General features: G+C 35.6%; 1 protein-coding gene across 7 annotated transcripts in view; it reads right to left on the reverse strand.

Moving 5' to 3' along the window:
- Positions 1–18,704, reverse strand: part of LOC136026468 (endoplasmic reticulum membrane-associated RNA degradation protein-like) — a 93,703-nt gene that overhangs the window by 65,902 nt on the left and 9,097 nt on the right. For 4 of the 7 annotated variants that reach the window (XM_065703075.1, XM_065703074.1, XM_065703076.1 and 1 more), the window contains exons 2-4: positions 5,965–6,278; positions 2,027–2,157; positions 507–612 (exon numbers count right to left, since the gene is read on the reverse strand). In XM_065703075.1, the coding sequence (XP_065559147.1) occupies positions 507–612; positions 2,027–2,157; positions 5,965–6,264 (537 nt within the window). In that variant the 5' untranslated portion in view covers positions 6,265–6,278. Of the gene's footprint in view, positions 1–506; positions 613–2,026; positions 2,158–5,964; positions 6,279–10,847; positions 10,960–17,454; positions 17,628–18,704 lie in introns of those variants that run through there. The other 3 variants (XM_065703071.1, XM_065703072.1, XM_065703077.1) reach the window with 2 other exon arrangements.

Raw genomic sequence — 18,704 nt, forward strand, 5'->3', positions numbered from 1 at the left:
CACTTGTGCCATAATGAAGCACCATTTATTTCTAGAGTTGTAAGGTATTCTGGGTGGATACTTAATAAAAATAAATTATATTACGGTATATCATTTAAACACAAAGGAACTAGATCACTTTGATTGCCCGCGAGACGAATCGCCTAGGGCTGATTTCTAGAAACCCACCTACTGTATTTGAGAAAATCTCTATGGGTATCTTATTCAATAAAAATAATTAAATTCAGCAGAAGACATTAGATCTGGGGATAAAATAGTTAAAATCTTCCAGTTTCTTCTTTTAGATTTTTTTTTTTTTTCGACGAGTGTTTAGATTTACAGAAGGAAACATCCCTTGACTTAAACTTGCCATCGATTTCAATTTCAGGTTCATATACGAGAGTTTCATTATCCAAGTAGTATTTCAGAATTTGTCGATGCAGCTGGTGTGAAGAATGATGTTTAAAATGTAGAGACTAGGGTACCTTTCTAACCACAAGACAAAAGAAAAACGAAATATCAAATACCCTTTCGTAGATCAGGAAGACTACTGTGACTTCAGGCTTTTCATTGTCGATTTCTTTTAAGAATTGGTCAGATGTTTCGACTTCAATCAACTCACCAAATGAATACCTACAAAAACGTTCAGATTAAATTATCCACCCCCAGACTTTCTAAATTCTCTAAAAATCAGCCACTGTGTCAACCAATGAAATTGCACATTTACAAAAATTTGACAGCACATCCAGATTATTAGGTATCTGTCCGTTTTCTATAGGCCATCATCCAATTTTGAAAGCTTCTCCTCTTTCCTGAACCGGTTCAACTAATAAAGCGGAGACAGTAAAACTGAGACACAATAATACATTTATTTATGACATATTATACCTATTCAGAAAAGGAACAAGAGCAAATTTCTCCAACGTAGTTCAAGAACCTCCAAGAAAATAGCAAAAAAAAGGAACATGAAAATCCACTAGAAAAACACACAGAGTCCCTACAATTTTAAATTGATCCGTTTTTTATTTGAACTTCCAGAGATACCACAAGGATATTAGAACTCTTAATCAATTGAAAACCCATTAAAACCAAAATTGTTAAAACATAATTCTACCAACAACAACACCAGTTTGACACTTGGTTCTTAATCGCGTAAGGTTGGATATTTTCAAAGATAAAGCCCCACATAAATTATGTGGGCGGTCCCTCTTGGTTGTCTAGAAAATAGCCAAGTTTTAGCGGTTGAAAATTCAAGAAGAGTTTCTGCATTCGCTTAGTTTCGTTCTTAGCGTCTCTTGCAAATAACATAAACACCTTAAACACAGGGCTTTATGAAAACAATGTAAACAATACTTAATCAGAAATCGATCAAATTAATTACGTTCTATCTACGTAATTATTCATATTCTTCTAGCGACGATCAAGCCACGAAGGCTGGTATTAATCAAATATTTCAACGAATATGGAAATACACTAAATTGCATAATTCTTACACACAAGATCAGTTTCGGCAATGTTTAACAATGATTAGCCCAGATAAGCCCAATGTTTCACCAATGATGTTCTAGCCCAAAACAAAAGGGCACATCTGAAGTATCAGTATCTCTTGTGAAAGCAAAAAAAATTACTTTTCAAGGCTTTGGCGATAGCAACTTTTTTTTTAAGATTTATCCAACGAAAAATATTTAAGGGCAAAAGCAAAAAGCTGACTAAAGTGGTATTGAAAATTAAGGTATAGTTTGATCCCCACACATTTTTGGTCCCCATCATGGCTGGTCTCACCCACCTACTACGAAGCAAAAGCGACTCCAACTGTGAATACGTTCCCATAAGGAAATCTTGTTCACTTTTCAATCAATTTACAAGATAACCTTGGGTATTATAATTTGATTTTTGGGCGCTATTTCACTTCGGCTTTTTTGTGTCTCCTTTGAAAGTCAAAACAGCTTTTAGATTTCATTATGAACGCTTACTCTAAAATTTTCTGTTCACTTCAAGTTCCTTTTTCGGTAGTTAAACTACAAAAAAAATGTATTAAAAAACAAACCTTGATTTCGCTTCTAGGAATTCTTTCAACTTTAATTTAGTGTACTCCTTTAAAAATTCGTCATCTTCTTCAAGAAGTTCTGCAAACATATCATCTTTTTCTTGTGCCGCTTTGGCTGCCTCCACTTCTGCCTAAAACATAAATATCATGAAAACTGACTAAACCTCAGCCTGACAGGGGGAAGGAGTAAAAGAGTAGCGTCTCCTTGTTTATAGTCCAGATCAAGCGGAAAAGTCATAACAAGACTCGTGCAGAACAAGACAGCAAGACAAGACAGTTCAGATTCGAAAAGAGAAAATCTGTTTTTTTACACAATGCAACAAAAAAAAGTCTTACTTTAATGTTTAAAACAGTTTAAAATATGATAATGGCTTGCTGGAAGAAGGTGAAAGGTTTCGGCCCTCTGGACCTTCTCCTGGGTGTTTACGTTTCAATTCTGTTCCAGAAGTATATATTTTGACAGATGAGCCTGGTAGCTAGCAGATGCACAATTCAAGTTTTTTTTTTCTATTCGTCAATAAAGCGATTAAATGTATATGCATATGATCAGTGATATGCACATCCACAATTCTGGGTACTTGACTTCACCACTGCAAGTCTTCAGACTAAGTATCTTCATCTAGTGCTGCTCAACTGACGGCTCTTCAAGTTGGGTATCTTCCAAATGAAGCTTAGTGACATCGGTCATTGCCTGAGATCTCCATTCTACGTCCGTTTTTTGGACGCAGCACTTTTCTGTTAGAACAGGAAATCTCGCAAATAGTGGCCTTACAGATTTTGGCTTCAAATTTCTTGCATTCCTTGGTTCAACCAATGGCAAAATGTCATCAATTTCGTCTTCGAACTTGAAACGGTCCTGAATCTGCTTGATTAGGACTTTATAATAGTTTCGACTAGACTGGTAAAAGAGATCATTATTATCACTTGGCTCTTGAGCATTTACGAGTTCTTGCAATGAATCGGTTGCAGCTATTCCAATATATGTCTGGTTTAAAGGCAGGTATTCAGTTGAAAGGTAAGGATTCAGATCGGTAAACAAACCAACAATGCGAATATAGTCTAGTTCCAGGAAGCTAAACGCAACATCATTCACAAATTGTCTGACACTTGCCTTTAAGGAATGAAAAAGTGGAAGCTCAGATTGAAAAACTGTGTTGAATTCATTAGAGAGGCCAAGAGAGTAGTCCCTAAATTCAAAGTATGGCTTTGTCAACTCGCTTTGTAATGTTGACAAGATAAAGCTATTGGTTGTAGTAGGGACGTTAAACGAGGTTCCTATGAAATAGTGGGTAAGAGAAAATCCGGTGCTCAATAAGCCTCTTTATGCAGGCCTGAAGGGACAACCAACGGGTCTGTCCTGGTGCAAGAATTGGGAGTGCTTTGCATTCAAAGAACTTCTAAAATTCGGCATACTTATCTCGCCTGGAAGCACTCCTGGAAAAGAGGGCATAGATATTTCGTGCCAAGTCTTCTAGTGCCTTGGGAAGTGACAAGCATGCATAGGATGAACATAAGTGAATAAGATGGCACGAGCATTTCACATTCAAGATATGAGGCACCATGGCTTTCATTAGCGTTGAAACAGATCTACTGAAACCAAACATGACGTTAGCACTATCTGGATAAAATCCAGCAATATTTTGCCAGGGAATAATTTTTTTTTCAATGACTTGTTTGATGCAGTTAGTCAGACCCTCAGCTGATCCATCACTACACTTAACCATGTCCATTACTTCAACATGAAGTTTTAGATCTTTCTCACTAAAAAATATTCCAATGATGAGTTTTTTTCAGCCTTTTGTTTGAGAAAATCAAACTTTCACTGCAAATCCTTACTTTACCCCAGATTTCCCTGAAAATCCTTACTTTACCGCAGATTTCCCTTTGTCCCTATATTCAAAATAAGTGTCCCCAAAAGAAGAGATTTCTCCCTAAAATAGTGTAATCTCCCTAAAAGTGAAAGCCCTGCCTCTCTGGCTCAATTACTAGCAAAAACAATTCTTTTTGGCACCAGGCAGGAATCAAAAGCAGCTTTCCAAAATATAATTTTACATTCACCAATCCTGGCCCGAGGATCCATTCTTCCCTTAAAAATCATCGAGACTAAACTCTTACCACTTCCTAGAAATAGGATGAAATCCACGAACTTGAAAAAACAAGACAAAACTAAAGTGCTACTCCTGCAACCCAATTCATTGTACAATAGAAGCAACAGCCTGCAGTCTGTCAGTCTTGATGTAGTCTGTACAGTAATGTTTGAATAATTTTCGGTTGTTCTTTCTTTTATTATTGTTTGTCATCCAAACAGTTTTTTTTTACCCTTTTGTGGGTAAAATGCAAGGAACAAGACGACTACCTTTTAATTACTCATGTTACTTAAGACGATTGATTACAAGTCCATTGTAATTTAGTTGAAAACGTGGAATTTCTCCAAATTTAGTCTGTTGATAGCATAATTAGTTTAAAATAAAACTAGAAATTGAGCATGAAATATTTTGTAAATTAGTATATGAAATTTAGCTATACAAATATTAATCAGTGATGTCATCTGAAGAACTCATGTCATTATGAAAACAAAACTTTCACTGGAATAAACCCTTTTACGGCAATATAATGGAATCCTTTCGCTTTGAATCGAAGACTGATTAATATTAAGCAGGTCATTTGAAACAAAAATCTCTTCTGCAGTATTATAACGGATATACATTAAATTACAGATTCGGAAAGAGAAAGAGAGAGAGAGAGAGAGGGGGGGGATAGAGGTAGGGAGTGGAAGAAAGAGAGATTAAAATTACTTGTATGATATACCCCCGACCACTTAAGTTGTTCATTCACTGAGGCATTGTAAAACCGGTTTTTTTCAATAGTTTCTTTAAGCTTAGAGTACGACAAGAAAATGAGAAGTGACAGAAATGGAAAATATGTAGTTTGGGCTATATATTTGTAAATTAGAAGGGTGGGGGTAAAGTATTTGGACAGTGTGAAGTTAGAAAACAATTTTTACTACATAACATGCAGAATAATTGTACCTAGCACATTAGGCATGCAGACCCGCTATACTTTACCAACCTCCCCCCCCCTTAATGTGCAAATATACATCCCAAATTTATTTTTAAAGTATTATATTTTTATCATACTTAGGTATATTTCATAAGGATTGAGCATCAGAGAAACAGGTTTTACTTAGATAAAGAATATTAAGTCGAGGGTATATCATTGAAGTACCAGAATAAGGTAATCAAATTCCTAAAATTAGGAGCCAAGGTCTATCTAAAACGTTCATTGGGCCAAGGTTGATTGGAAGGTTCCAAAGCAAGATTGGAACCCTCATTTTTCTTAAATAAATTTTGTTTACATTATAGTACTTCATACACTTTAATTTTTCATATTTTCTGGGTTATTTAATGAATATAGATGTCAATTTATTCCATAGAGACCAATCATGCGGTTGAACTATTAAGTATGAGACTTGGAGCTAAAAATTTGGCACAGAATTAGCCATAAGATGTATATTGAAATTATGGATATTTATTAGTGGTAAATAAATTTAGTGATTTAAATCAACCTATTTATTCAACAGTTGAAAATTTAATATTATTATCCTATTTTTCATCAGTCCCTGGATGCCTATAGCCCAAGTATCATGGAGTTTGAAACATTTTCCACATTTCACTATTGAGTTATATGTGCAACATTGATTCCAAAACATTTTCAGAGTGAAAACAAAATAAATTAATATAGCCATTCAAGAACATTTCCAAAACACAATATGATCTTGGTGCATAGTATTTTTGCTTTCGAGCAAATATAAAAAAGAAAATAATAATTTGATTTCATCAAATATTTAAAGTGAAACAATAACTTAATCACCTGTTACTTCAAAGTTCCACCAATACACATTCAAAACTTTTAACATAAAAAGCAGAAGAAAGACACACCTCTGTTTGACAAGATAAAGTCAACTTTTTTGACAATGCAATCAGCTCCATTTCTTTTTGTTCATGAATTTGTTTGTGATAACTTTTGTATGCTATGTAATCTTGAACCACCCCTTTAGGTCCTGTATTTGTTGCTGAGCCACTCCAAGGTAAAGGTGCAGATTTTTCTTGAGTAGAGGTAGATTTGTCAACTAATCCATCCGTTTTACATTCATCACCAGAGTTACATTCCTCATCTTCACTGCTACTACAATAGTATTCAAGTTTTTCGCCAAGGAGTTTATCTTCCAATGTTGCCATTCTTATAAAACAGACTGAAAAACGGAAAGTTAATACAAGCTTTAAGATAAAAAATTTCACAAGAATGTATATAACATTACTAGTCACATAAATCTAAATATCTTATAATAAATGCAAATTTGAAAGAAAAATCCAAAATTTAAAAACGGGTTTTAACTTCTGATTTACATACTAGACAACAGTAGTTTATCCCCGTCCCCAAAAAAGGAAGTATTTTTAGAATCCCAAGAATTTAAAAACCAACTGCTAGCAAGTCACGCCTCAACAACACATTATCTTATGCCCATAAAATCCACAGTCGGGCAGTCGTTTCAAGCCCCTAACCGCTTGCACTTTACGCAGCAAGAACGAAAAAGACATTCTTTTTGTTGAGGAGTGATTGTATCAAGAAGTAAATGTAAAATATTAGAAGAGGGTTCATTTGACAGAAATTAGACAAAATAAATTAACTGCGGTTTCTTCTATTATTTCCATTTGGGATTCTCTGTGGTGCTTATTGTCGCATGTTTTCTAGCTACAGATCTTGTATATGCTTCATTTTCGCGCATCATTGCCCCAGACATTTTTCTATATCTTTTGCTTTAGCTGTTTATATTGATTCAAAATCATGTGTAATTTTGCATGACATCAAAGATAGTAAAAAAAAACTTCTTACCCACCTTTTTTCCAGTCGTTAAATATTTACTTTAATTGCTTTATTTAGATAGTGGTTTCAGAAAAGAAGAAAAAGTTGACATCCATATAGTAGGGCAATAAGAGATGTAGGACTGAACTAAGCAATGGAACAGAATTTTTAAAACTGATCCAGGGAAAATATTTTTTAGCATCCTCAAGATTCCAAAACTCCTTGAGATCTTCATATTAATTAGTCCAATATGATGGTTGAACGAAAGATTTTCATCGAGAAGAATACCGAGGAATCAGACATATCGATCCTCAGATCTCTTGAGAGAGAACCCCTTGAAAGGTGGATATCAGTTAACTGAGAGCACGTCAGAGAAATATGGGAAAAAATAAAAAAAATTAGCATCGAACCAAAGAATAACTCTCTCGAAACGGTTCACAAATTTGGGAAGCATCTCAGACTCAGTTCCTACTGCAGTACAAATAGTACTGTCATCAGCGATGGCAACGAGAGCGTTCCCATCCAGCAAAAGTGAAGAATTTTTTGTTTGCATTGAAAGATTCAGGATGACATAGGCGACTGAGGGTTTCTGCTTCTTAACCGCAACTATAAGGTTATTATCAAAAACAGAAACGGTTCAAGAAAAGAACCTTGAGGAACACCAAACTCAACTCCAGACAGCGCAATGTGACACCAGACATCAAATCAGAGTCAAGCGCAATGTGGAGAAAATTTGAAAGAGTTACACATGCATGTTCCATAGAATGTTTAGCTCGGAAGCCAAACTGAAAATCACGAAAAAAAACTTTTAGCCTCTAAGCATGGTCTTTTCAAAAATTTTGCTAAGAACACACGGCAAAGATATAGCTTCGTCAATGGAGAAATAATTGAAGGAAGAATGAACTTAACTACCATAGTTGGCATGCAGTCAGGGCCAGACGACGAAGAGCCTTTCAAGCTATTTTACGAGAGCGTTCCCATCCAGCAGAAGTGAAGAATTTTTTGTTTGCATTGAAAGATTGAGGATGACATAGGCGACTGAGGGTTTCTGCTTCTTAACCGCAACTATAAGGTCATTAACATAAATCAAAAACAGAAACGGTTCAAGAAAAGAACCTTAAGGAACACCAAACTCAACTCCAGACAGCGCAATGTGACACCAGACATCAAATCAGAGTCAAGCGCAATGTGGAGAAAATTTGAAAGAGTTACACATGCATGTTCCATAGAATGTTTAGCTCGGAAGCCAAACTGAAAATCACGAAAAAAACTTTTAGCCTCTAAGCATGGTCTTTTCAAAAATTTTGCTAAGAACACACGGCAAAGATATAGCTTCGTCAATGGAGAAATAATTGAAGGAAGAATGAACTTAACTACCATAGTTGGCATGCAGTCAGGGCCAGACGACGAAGAGCCTTTCAAGCTATTTACAAGCTATTACAAGCTATTTTACGAGAGCGTTCCCATCCAGCAAAAGTGAAGAATTTTTTGTTTGCATTGAAAGATTGAGGATGACATAGGCGACTGAGGGTTTCTGCTTCTTAACCGCAACTATAAGGTCATTAACATAAATCAAAAACAGAAACGGTTCAAGAAAAGAACCTTAAGGAACACCAAACTCAACTCCAGACAGCGCAATGTGACACCAGACATCAAATCAGAGTCAAGCGCAATGTGGAGAAAATTTGAAAGAGTTACACATGCATGTTCCATAGAATGTTTAGCTCGGAAGCCAAACTGAAAATCACGAAAAAAACTTTTAGCCTCTAAGCATGGTCTTTTCAAAAATTTTGCTAAGAACACACGGCAAAGATATAGCTTCGTCAATGGAGAAATAATTGAAGAAAGAATGAACTTAACTACCATAGTTGGAATGCAGTCAGGGCCAGACGACGAAGAGCCTTTCAAGCTATTTACAATCCTGGCTACTTCGACATCAGAGGCAGGATACAACACCATCGACTTGAGACAAGGCGGACCAAGATAAAATTTGTAATCTGGTTGTGACAGCGAACCCCTGTCTGAAGAAGCAGTAGTTTTCGCAACATTGGCAAAAAATGATGTAAATGCTTCCTGAACAGGTGGATTGCCCTCAACAACCACATCACTAACCACAAGACTCGGAGAGATAGAGGGAGCCAGAGAAGAACGTTTAAGGACGGAATTAATCACTTGCCAAGTTTTTCGAATATCCTTCCCACTACCTGAGAATTTTTTAGAATAACAAAGGAATTTGGCATTCCGACACAGAGTTAAAAACATTCCTATAGAATCTGAATTGCTGAAGACGTGGAGAATTTGACGAAGGCTTTGCTGACTTGAAAGCTTTCTAAAGATCATTTTTTCTTCTCCAACTCTTTAGAAGGCCAGGTGTCATAGATGGGTTAAGAGGAATAGATCTTTTTGACCTTGAGTTAGAGGGGGTCAAAGCATATACATAAAAAATAGACGCTTTCATGACTCATAAAAAGAATCTAACTTTGAGAAAAAATCATTATCCTCACCAAAAATATTCCATGTCTTCTCAGCTAAATCGGATCGGAGGCGGATTAATTCATTCAGAGCAAACCTAAAAAAGGCTGCTGGAGTATTCCAACTCAACGTTAGTTCAAAGTTAAAACTGGAAAGTACGGGAAAAGTCTGAAATATCACTCACTACAACAGAATTCCGAACCATACTAAGAGACGAAAAAATATTATCAATTAAAGACGCTCACGTATCAGTTAAATGTTTCGGAATACAGGTTATTGGTAGAACCCCATCAGCGAGCATAGTTAAGAGGAAATCCAACATAGTAGAGGACGCCGCATAAATCAGCTTTATGTTAAAGTATCCTATTATTACTAGTTCACACGAACGTCTCCCAAATTAAACCCAAAACCTCTTCAGGACCTGAAGAAAAGAAGGGACGGATCCACTCGGAGATCTAAATGGTCTGGGATTCAAACATCCCTTCATCATTCCTTGGCAGATCTCTTCGAACAAAATTGGCAGATCTCTTCGAACAAACATCAAAAATATACAAGACTAGACACCCCTTTGCCACCCTTCTGTGATTTAGTCGTTCCACTTTGTAACCGGATATATCAAGAAACATGAATTATTTGAATCCAGAAAGGTGTCACATAGCCCAACAAAATAAAGTCACCCATCAGAAACTACCTGCCTCAAATGATCAATCAATGAACATAGTCCCTGAGTATTGAGTTGAAGGACTGAAAAATGATCATCTCGTCTAGTAGCCTACTTTAAATCGGAAACATACTTACTAGTAATTGAATGGGAAAATTTTAAAGAATTATTTTTAATTTGACACATAGAATTGTTAACAACACTCAAGACATCTATTGGAGTACTGTGAAATTGAAGTAGACGCCTATCAAGGGAGTAAACATCCCCGGAGCCTGAGTTTAAAAAAAATCATACAACTTAAAGAGATGGTGTATCAAGCCTGCACAACAACATACAGGAAAAAACAGCAATATAAAAAAAAATAACTAAGAGGCTATAAACGAACGAAAAAACTAAAATCACATTAATAAGAAAGAGACATATACATTCTATGTTATTGGACATATTGAAAATATTAATTTCAAATAAAATTGGTGACTTCTAAATATCATTAATCTTACTACAACGCTCCATTGCAAAAAAGAACCCAAGGGACCAATACCAAGGAAAATCATTTTCAAGATTTCAAGATAAATAAAATCACAAACTGATGCAATGACTTGTGAGAACAGGCAAGTAGCAAAAAAGAACAATTATTACAATCCATAACTTCCATTGAAGTTAATTGGAACGTAAGTATATCCTTATACAGAATCACATACAGAGAAAAAAAAGTATAAAATGCACTAAATATATGAATGACGGGATACCAAACATACCTAAAAAATAATCACTTAGAGAATAAAAAAAGAGCCTATTTCAGACACAGTTGGCTAAAGTACTAACTTTCTAATGATACTTTCACCGTTAGGCTTTGCCAAAATCTGCCCACAATCAGTCCAAACATTTCTACGGCCAAATTTATCCTTTGCGGCATTTAGGATTCACGTCGCCTCTTTGTCAATGATCCCGATAGGAAAATTCCACTTGAAGCCAATCTGGCTTTTGCTTTGAAGACTTTCTTCGCTGTATCCCTATTCACAAATTTAACTAAAACAGGTGGTATTAGTTGTAAGTAGTGATGGTATTCACATTGTGACTTTTTGTCTAGTACAACAGCCCTGATAGTTTCAATTTAATACTTTAAGGCATTTCTGAGATATTTTTGACGTCCTGTTGAAAACCAGCATGGGCTAAAATAATAAAATACTGCAATGGCCAATTAAAATACCTTTTATTGCAGTCGCAGTGGTGGCTGTAACCTAGTAAAGGACGGCCCATAGTGACCAAAAATTAATCATGGTTGTAGCATTAGCTCCAACCAATTAAAAGACGACTAAGGCCCATAGTAATAAAAGAAAGCATGAAACCCCAAAAATGGTTGAAGATCGAAACAAAAAGTACACCACTAAATTTCCCGTAAAATCCCCTTGGCCAAAACCCTATCCAGAAGACTTAAAGTCCTTTGGCTTGAACAACAAGGAAAATCACTTTTTTGTATGGGAAGCGTCTTTTTTCTCATTCTCTGCAGTTTGCGAGGCAGTGGAACATCATAGAGAACGGTGTAATGGTCTCTGTTAAAGGAAACTGCTATATCTAGTCACTTTTGTGATTAACAAAACACAATATTTCAAATAAAATAAATGTTTTGGCAAAAATTTAATTTTCGTATACAAGATGATGAATAACGTCATAAACTTAGGTTACATCGGATATTCATCCCTGATTTCAGCCACCTTGTCCGGCCTCGTACCAACAACCAAATTATTGTTTTACTCTTTCTGCCTCATTTTTAATGAGGCAGAAAGAGATTGATATAACACAACTAACAGTAGGCACAATATAGAAAAATATAAAAATATTATAATCGGCAGCTAACTAGGAACTACTTTCAAGCCGAAAGGAATTCTCGGGAGGGAAAAAAATAAAAATAAAAACACAAAAAAATGGGCGAATCATATGAAGAACGAAAAATCGTTAGACCAATAATATAAAAGCGAGAATCAATAGAGACAAGTCTGAAATTCTACAATCCTACGCAGTCTTTCTTGTACTATAATATCTCAAATTATCATCCTCGATAATACATTTGGAATAGTTTGGACCTTACTACAAAAACGACATAACTTTTAGATGTGGAATGACTTGATGCCTAAAGAACTAGGACCTGGTGTAAAGATAAAAAAAAGTCCTGGTTCAATTTAAATGTGGGTACAGCAAATGATCTAAATCCAATGACTGAAATACCTGTCGGAAAATGTGACAGAAAATGAAGTTATTCAAATGGCGAAAATAAATAACTCGGTTAGAAAGTGAAATACTTTTTGTAAGTCGAATCACTAAATAAATTCATTCATCCTTCTGTGTTTCAGAACACCGTGATTAAAGAAGATGACTTTTAAAAAATAAGAAACTGGCACTTTTCAGTCTCACGCCCTAATGAACTTGCTGTCAATGGCTGTGGAATTTCTAACCAAACGTCGAGGACTTTTCACTACTGTCATAAAAAAGATAAAATCAAAATGCTACATTCATATACGATTGTAACAGGAGATTATGACTACGAACACTAAGATAGAAAATTCGTAAAGACTAATCGGGGACGACTCTAGAAGGTGATCTACTGGAATCTCTCAATGCAAAAGATGTTTCTAGAAGAGATAAATGATTTATGTTCCTCTTAGACTTCCTAAAAGCGTAATTTATGATGTGTGTCTTTGGAAAAACCCAGTAGGAAACAAGAGTTAAGAGCTTATATGGCACTTGTGATGAAGAGCCAAGAGCTCATATGGCATAAGCTCTAGCAATATTCTACGAATCAGTAGACTGATTTAAAAGTAAATCAGAGACTTAATGCCGGTCGGGATTTAAAATAAGAGCTCTGAGACACGAGGTCCTTCTATATATCAAAATTCATTAAGATCAGATCACCCACTCGTAAGTTGAAATACCTCATTTTTTCTATTTTTTTCTCCCTTCAGTCCCCCAGATGATCGAAATGGGGAAAACGACTTTATCAAGTCAATTTGTGCAGGTCCCTGATATGCCTACCAATTTTCATCGTCCTAGCACGTCTAGAAGTACCAAATTCGACGAAGCACTGGACCCCCCCCCCTTATCTCCCCCAAAGAGAGCGGATCCAGTCCGATTACATCAATCACGTATCTACGACATTTGCTTCTTCTATCCACCAAGTTTCATCCCAATTTCTCCACTCTAAGTGTTTTCCAAGATTTCCGGTTTCCCCCTCCAACTCCTCCCAATACCAATAGATCTGGTCGGGATTTGAAATAAGAGCTCTGAGACATGAGTTTTTTCTAAATATTAAGTTTCATTAAGATCTAGTCGCCCGATTATGTTAAAAATACCTCAATTGTTCTAATTTTTCCAAATTAACATCCCCCAGCTCCCCCAAAGAGAACAGATCCGTTCCAATTATGTCAATCACGTATCCCCCCTCCAACTGCCCCAATGTGACCAGATCTGGTCAGGATTTAAAATGCTTATTCTACCAGCCCATCCATCTTATTTTAGTTATTTTAGTCTAGCCAGTGCTTATTCTACCCACCTAGTTTCATCCCGATTTCTCCACTCTAAGTATTTTCCAAGATGTCCGATTTACCCCTCCAGCCCCCCCCCCCCCAATATCAATAGATCTGGTCGGTATTTGAAGTAAGAGCTCTGAGATATGAGTTACTTCTTAATATCAAATTTCACTAAGATTCGGTCACCCGTTCTTAAGCTAAAAATACCTCAATTTTTCTAATTTTTCGGAATTAACAGCCCCCCAACTCCCCCAAAATGTGGATCCGTTCTAATTATGCCAATCACGTATCTAGAACTTGTACTTATTCTTCCCATCAAGTTTCATCCTGATCTCTCCACTAAGCGTTTTCCAACATTTCCTGTTTCCAAGATTTCTGTTTCCCCCTCCAGCCCTCATGTTCTCGTATCCGATTCGAATTGAAAATGGAACATCTGACACATAAGATCTTTCTATATATCAAGTTTCATTAAGATCTGATCACCCATTCGCAAGATAAAGATACCTCAATTTTCACGTTTTCCAAGATTTCCGGTTTCCCCCTTCAACTGTCCCGATGTCACCAGATCTAGTCGGGATTGAAATAAGAGCTCTCAAGCACAAGATCTATCTAAATATAAAATTTCATTAAGATCTGATCATCTGTTTGTACGTTACGAATTCCTCATTTTTTCTAATTTTTCCAAATTACGCCCCCCCCCCCCAACTCCCCCAAAGAGAGCGGATCCGGTCCGGTTGTGTCAGTTACGTATTTTGGACTTGTGATTATTCTTTCCACCACGTTTCATCCTGATCTCTCCACTCTAAGCCTTTTCCAAGATTTCCCCCTCCCAACTCCCCCTAATGACACTGGATTCAGTTGGGATTTAAAATAAAAGAACTGAGTTACAAGGTCCTTCTAAATATGAAATTTCATTAAGATTCACTCCGTCGTAAGTTAAAAATACCTTATTTTTTTTATAATTTTTCAAAATTAACTCTCCACCGAACTCCCCAAAAGAGAGTAGATCCGTTCCAGTTATGTCAATCACATATCTAGGACTTGTGCTTATTTTTCCAACCAATTTTCATCCCGATCCCTCCACTCTAAGCGTGTTCCAAGATTTTAGGTTTCCCTCTCTAACTCCCCCCAATGTCACCGAATCCGGTCGGGATTTAAAATAAGAGGTCTGAGACACACTATCCTTCTAAATATAAATTTGATTAAGATCTGATCACCCGCTCTTAACTTAAATACCTCGTTTTTCTAATTTTTCCGAATTAACTGCCCCCCACTCCCCCCCCCCAGACTGTCGTATCGGGGAAAGGACTATTTCTAATTTAATCTGGTCTGTTACTTGATACGCGTGCCAAATTTCATCGTCCTAGCTTATCTGGAAGTGCCTAAACTAGCAAACCCGGGACCGACAGACCGTCAGAATTTGCGATCGCTTTAAGTCACTTGGTAAATACCAAGTGCTATAAAAAAAATGATAATGTGAAATAAATGAATTGAAGAATAAAATTTTATGAAGTTCTAATCTCTTTTAACTCTATATTTTTCTCTATCTATATGTCCTCTTTTGTTGCTCTCAAATCTTCTCTCTATCTCTTTTGTCTTTCGTTTTTCTTAGGATATGTAGGGAACCAAAAGTGGAAATTACAATAAATTACGAAGTCAAATTAAAAACGAACAAAAAATAACAAGAGTAGGGTTGATACCCCTCACGACTTTTGGACACCGGAACACAATTTGCACTTTACTGAAAACAAAATACATTCTAAATGTTTTACTATTCTAACTTTAGTAAACCCAAAATTACTAAGACTTTAAGAAATAAATATCAGTCCCCCACACATCTTAAGCTAGTACCTTATACATCTTAAGCTAATCCCCCATGTCTTATGCTGGTCCCCACATATTTCAAGCTAGTCCCCCATATATCTTAAGCTAGTCTCCCCATATCTTAAGATAGTCCCAACATGTCTTAGGATAGTCATTTTGGACGGTACTTTATTTCAAAATTAAGATACAGGAATTCTCTTTTTTTTATCCAAGCATTGACTATAAAATTCATAGTGAGTTAACGAGTCAGGATTGAGGAGACTGTGGCCTTCTTAACTTTTAGGGTAACACTAGGCAGTGCACCTGCTAATAAAGAGAAACAGAAATTGAATAAAAAACAAGTTTCCTTGAAATGGAGGTAAAAGATTGCTTAAGTTTTACTTTCTTACATGATGGAGGGATGTCAAGGACTTCATAAGTCAGGATAGAATCATTCTGAACTTTTAGCATAAGCGCCGTTTGAAGGTGATTTTCAATACAATACAACTTCAATGCACATGTTGTGTTGAAGCATACTTAAATTTGAAAACTTGCCAAATATTAAAAAATAAAAAGGTTTGAGTTTTGAAAAATTAATTATCTACCAGGAAAGCAGCAATATTCCCAAAATCACCATTTCATAGATTTTTCAAAGCAAAAAATACGAAGTTAGATTATAATTCAATTATAAAAGCAGCAACAATCTTAGTGTCAAAGATCACTAATCGAGGTCGAGGCCGAAGGCCTCGACCGAGATCCGTTGATTTTTGAATTTAAAAAAAAGGGAATAGTTGTGGGAAAAGTGGAAGTCATGGCCAATTGTAGAAAAAAGCCAAGACAGATTGTCAAGCCCAGTCAAGGTTAATTTTACCCCTTTGATGGCCGTTGTTACTGTCTCCCATTTATGCTCCGTGCAAACGTGTCCCTTCACAATGCCGAACTAGAGTCGTACCGGTTGGAGGTTCTCGCTGGGAAGCAATCGCAGGTTGACTACGAGTTGACTTGCATGAAAATTTTCCTCTCATGCATATCACTCCACAATGCTGAAATAGAGTCCACCCTCTCATGCTAATTCACGGTGGGTTGGGTTCAACCTTGTTGGAGGTTCTAACAGGTTCATTCACGGTGGGGGAAGCAATATATTGACACATTTGGCAATGAATATAAATGGAAATAAGAGTCCAATTCAAAGCCTACAAGGGCCTCCTGCAATTTGCCTCGACTCTTATGCCAGTGAACTTGCAATTATACACCAAGAGATTTGGGCCAGAAACAAAAAATTCAACTGTCTGTAATTGACTACAAAAAGTGCAGTGAACATGGGCTAGATGGGAACCCCATATGAGAATGCGTATATTGTTGGTATATGTGATTTTTTTTTACATTCTGTTCAAGGAGAGAAAAGTGTGCATTTCAACATATATATATATATATATATATATATATATATATATATATATATATATATATATATATATATATATATATATATATATATATATATATATATATATATATATATATATATATATATATATATATATATATATATATATATATATATATATATATATATATATATATATATATATATATATATATATATATATATATATATATATATATATATATATATATATATATATATATATATATATATATATATATATATATATATATATATATATATATATATATATATATATATATATATATATATATATATATATATATATATATATATATATATATATGTTGAAATGCACACTTTTCTCTCCTTGAACAGAATGTAAAAAAAAAATGCACTAAAAACTTAAAAAAACGGTGACTTCTACCAGTGTGGATGTGTTCAAGTTGTCAGTGGATTGGAAGTGGCCGAACAAACTATGGCGCACTTCTTGGGACACTTTAGATGACACATCCTACAACCAATACTAAGTTGGCAGATTCAGGAATTAATCCTATTACTAGCAAGTGCAATTTATGGTAATAAACACAAAAACATTCTTCCCTATGGAAAAAAACAGCTACAGGCCCATCCACAAGCTCAAAACCAAGAATGATCCTCAGTAATCCATCATTTACTACTGATAAAATTTACATACCTTACACCCATGAGTAGTAAGGAACACTTAACATACACATTCTCCCCTCTTGTATCAACCAAATTAATTTGGACACCAGTGATCTTCAAGCTCAATACCAATCACTCATCACTAAACTTCCAAATCGTCCCAAACTGGACCCCAGCCCTATCACTTCACAGATTATAACTGAAAATTAAAACTTTTACTTCAATTCGTTGAATAAAATCTCACCAACCAGAGGAAAGACAGGAGCTGCATCAGTCTATCAAACTTGTTCCTTACTTGTGTGCATCGTGTGCTGCATTCACACTTTTTATAGGTGCTTAAGTTTTTCCGTTAAACAAGTAAAATTTGAAGAAAAATCTTTTCACTGAGACTTCATGGTAACAGAACATTGATACCATTTGGTTCCAGATTCAATATTCTGTTGGGAATTGGTAGCCTGACGCTTTCGTCTTTACGCTAAAGTTTGACTCTTTCTCTTATTGCTCTATTTTTTGAAACAATAAAAAACTTCAGCGTAAAGAGCGAGGCGTCGAGGAGGGGACAGCCCCTTTCATATACGGAATAACTTCTATTCGCTTTAAGGTTTTTATGTCGCTTCTAACTTTCAGTTTAAAACTAATTTTTTATATCCAATTTTTGAACATTTTTGAATTAATGCACGTTTTGATTTTGGTTCGCCGTGCATTAATAATTAACACGAAACTTGCAATTTTTTTTTTTTTTGCTAAATGGCTCTCTCATAGTCTTGATCGGACGATTTTTTTAAAAGAAAGGTGAAGGAGGGGGAATAGTTGCCCTCCAATTTTCGGTTACTGAAAAAGGCAACAAGAACTTTGTTATGAGCTTTTGTATTAGTAATAAATATACGTAACTTACGACTCAAGTTACGTAACGAACTTCTATGTTCGTGTATTTTTATTACGTATATGAGGGGGTTCTCCCCCTCGTCAACACCTCGCTCTTTACACTAAAGCTTGAATTTTGTCCCAATGCTTTAAGAATGACCCCTGAATCACAAAGGTCATTAAATAAATAGCTGAAATTACTAAAAATACTTTAGCGTTGAGAGCGAGGTATTGAGGAGGAGACGATCCCTTTACGTACGTAATAATTTCTTTTCGTTTTAAGTTTTAATACTGCTCCTTACTTCCAGTTGAATTTTTTTTTTCTCTTTGTTTTAAGTAATGCTAGAAAATACTACGCCCCCTTCATAGAAATTCTCTTCCCTCGTGACAAATTCCTCCAAGGAAAGATCCTCCCAT

The sequence above is a fragment of the Artemia franciscana genome, chromosome 4 (genome assembly GCF_032884065.1).
Source record: "Artemia franciscana chromosome 4, ASM3288406v1, whole genome shotgun sequence".
Taxonomy (NCBI): domain Eukaryota; kingdom Metazoa; phylum Arthropoda; class Branchiopoda; order Anostraca; family Artemiidae; genus Artemia; species Artemia franciscana.